At 63.7% G+C, this 3,141-nt stretch overlaps 1 protein-coding gene across 1 annotated transcript in view; it reads left to right on the top strand.

Moving 5' to 3' along the window:
• Positions 1–3,141, top strand: part of LOC121101418 (basic proline-rich protein-like) — a 6,435-nt gene that overhangs the window by 1,602 nt on the left and 1,692 nt on the right. Inside the window, exons 4-6 of the mRNA XM_040624927.1 lie at positions 641–1,013; positions 1,166–1,283; positions 1,394–2,072. Of these exons, the coding sequence (XP_040480861.1) occupies positions 641–1,013; positions 1,166–1,283; positions 1,394–2,072 (1,170 nt within the window). The remainder of the gene's footprint in view (positions 1–640; positions 1,014–1,165; positions 1,284–1,393; positions 2,073–3,141) is intronic.

Here is a 3,141-nt window from a genome sequence, read left to right as displayed (position 1 = left end):
TCTGTTGGTTTCTTTTTTTTTATCATAAAAATAATAGTGTTTATTATTGTTCATCTGGCAATTGCAGTAAAATTGACCCAGAAGGATGGTGTCTGCGTTTCCACCATTTAAAGTCCGCTGCTGTGAGTGTCAGGCCAGACTGTGGACTCACTGTGAGGCCATTTAGAGCTGCATGGTTAGTTCTAAAAAGTTCTTACCAGTTAACGTTGCACTTACGTATTCACCAGTGAAACGATGCGCTTGCTTACCAATATTGCAGCAGCATAAACAAATTAATTCAGTAGTAGAATCGAAAGCCAGAGCAAATGGTACTGGGAGGGTCAGGAGTTGCTGATTGTTACATGGGGGGTGGGTACCCGGGAATTCATTTTAAGGCTCCCTTTACTTTGTTTTATATTTGAGAACTTCCGCGATAAAAGTGCTTTAAAAAGCGACCGCCGGGGAACATCAGAGGGATGTGCTCCCCGCGACGGATTCTCGCAGTCCTGGGTCGGCTTCCGTTGCTGGCTGCTTCCCTCCGATCAGGGGGCTGACCTCGGTCCCCTCACACCCTGCTCGCTTTCTTTCTCCCCCCGCTTGCCCCGAACGAACACTTGAAACCCCGTGCACACCATCTCCGCAGATCTGTTTCCGTCTCCAGCCTTCCTCTTCCTCCACCCCCTCCCCACTGGTCCCGGAGCCCCTCCGCGCGGAGGTCCCCCGAGTCCCGCGGTGGACGCAGCAGGGCGGCAGGATCGCTGGCGCCGCCCCCGGGCCGCGATCTCCCGCTGCCGGTGCAGCCTGGCGCAAACCCGCTTCGGGTTTGGGAGATGAGCCCGGCGGCGGCCCCTCCGGACCGCGTCCGAGTCGTGGGTTCCTCGGTGCTTCCTTGGCGCTCTCGGCGTCCCTGGACCGCAGCGCCCCAGACTCTGGCCGAAGCTGAGTTGGGTGGCCCAGGGCTGACCCGGAGACCCCCGTGTGCTGGGGACTCCATCTCTAGAGAGACCGGTCCGAAGGGCGCGCCCCGTCCCCTGGTGAGGGCATCGACTCCCGGATCCTGGGGGTGTGAGGGCCCAGGCGGGAGGCCCCGGGAGAGGCCAGTGGGGAGCTGCCGAGGCGCACGCAGGGGCTGCTCAGATGCAGACGCCCCATCTCCGAATTACGGGTCTCCCCGGGGTCTCCGCAGCTTCCTGGAGGGGGCGCCCAGCGGAAGTTGCTGACCCACACGACCTCCGCGGTGCCTCCCGGACTCCGCTTGCCCAGCTGCGCGTTACCCTCCGAGCTCAGATTCCCCGATTTAGTCGGTCTCTGCCTCCCCATCTCTCTCCATTCTTTCTCAGCTTTCCCGCCCTCCAGCGCCCAGGATCCCGCCCGACCGTCCGTCCCCGCCGACCGCGAGCCCCCTTTGTTCTAGTTCCCCCTCTCCGGGATGTGATTCCTCCCCCCCTTCGGATCTGCCCTGGTGGGACGGGGGGAGGACGGGACCTCCGTTCAAGATTTTATTTCTTTTCGGAGACGTCTCCACGACTTAGGTCGCTGGAAGCGGGTACTCTGCAGCGCACGAATCCCGACCCGCCGAGGCCTGGGGCGCCCGGGTCTGGCTGCGGGGAGTCGGTGTCGCCGCTTCGCTTCCGGACCCCGCGCTGGCCCCGGGGCCTCTGCGGCCGGGGTCGTCCCCTCTTCGGGCCTGAGTGTCCCTTGGGGCTGCCCGAGCTTGAAGGAGAGAAGCTGGCGATGGCGCCGGCTCCACCGCTCCCGGGACACGGCGGACCCCCGGCGCGGAGCGGCCTCCTACCCTGCCCAGGCCGCGGGGCAGCGCAAGGCCAAGGCCGCTTCTCACCCCCGCGGCCCGCTGTCCTCTCGGGTGCCCCGCCCCCTCCCCGCAGCCCTTCCGGCCCCGCTCCCACCCTGCCCGCCGGCGCCCGCGCCCCCTCTTGGTCCCCCAACCTCGCTTACCTGGCGTCGCGGCGGCGTCTCGGAGTCTGGCTCAGCCTTTGGGCCCCGCCCCTAGGTTCTCACCTCGCCCCTTCCCGCTCCCAGCTCCTCACTCCCCCGCCCGTTTCCTCCCCCCTCCCGCCCGGCGCTGCGAATCCGTACGGCCTCCGCGCCTCCAGCCCGGGAAGGGCCACGGGCTCAAGCTAAGGGCAGGGGCTGGGGCCTGGGAGAACGGAGGTGCCTGAGCCCGCCTGGGTCCCGGAAGGCTTCTGGGAGGAGGCGGCATTAAACCCGAGGGCTGGAGAGGAGCGAAGCTCGCGGCGTACGCAGGTGGAGAGCTGGCGGTTAGCCCCGAGTCTCGGCTCTTGGTGGAGGCGGTTACACCCCATTGTGCTCTCTGGCTCTCGATCTGGCCTCCTCCTTTTCCATTCTTCCCTCCCGGTGGGATGGAGCCCAGAGTTAAGATCGCCGGACCGTGTACCGCCGTCAACCGCGCCTGAGTGGATGTGGGAAACTCACTTCACTTTTCTGAGATCAGCTCGCCCGTCTGTGGCACTGCCGGGATACTCGGCCCACGGTCTGGGGCGCGGAGAGAGTCCAGTGACCCCAACGTCCACTGACAGTCGTACTCGCACTGGTTCTCCGGGACAGCCACGCTGCGCGCACCTGAGGATGCCCACATACCCTCGCCCTTAGGCTGCCGCACGCATGCGCAACAGCCCTCCATGAACACCTTTGCACCCCGACCCCGCAAGCACCACTAGCACCTTCATCTGCCCCGCCAGGGTCCAAGCCCCCACTTTTCAAGGCACATAAATCCTCCGCCCTTTGCCCGGTCGCCGGCAGAGACCCAGCGTGTCCAAAAGCCTGTGCCCCCCCACTCCTACCATGGGCAATTGAGGCTCTAATCCCAGGAATTCCGTATCCAGAAGTGGACGCTGACCCTGGCCCAAAGCCGTAAGCCTCAGGGCCCTGCTCCGCCCACTGCAGAATGGTGGATGGCCCTTAAACCCATCCACCTTACGCTGGGGCTTGCTTTCAGCGGGGCGCTGATCAAGCACTTCACCTGAATTGCCTCAAAACATCCCCACAATAACCTGGGGGGTGATGTTCCCATTTTATGAGGAAGGTTGGAGTAGCAGTCCCACTGCGGATTACGCAGACCAAATGTAGGGGAAGGCAGAGCTGTGCCCAGCTCTCCTTCCAGTGAAGACAGGGGCCAGGCAA

Source organism: Ursus maritimus, unplaced genomic scaffold (genome assembly GCF_017311325.1).
Source record: "Ursus maritimus isolate PB19 unplaced genomic scaffold, ASM1731132v1 scaffold_8, whole genome shotgun sequence".
Lineage (NCBI taxonomy): Eukaryota > Metazoa > Chordata > Mammalia > Carnivora > Ursidae > Ursus > Ursus maritimus.
Note: the sequence above shows the minus strand (reverse complement) of the source record. Positions and strands in the feature narration are given on the sequence as shown.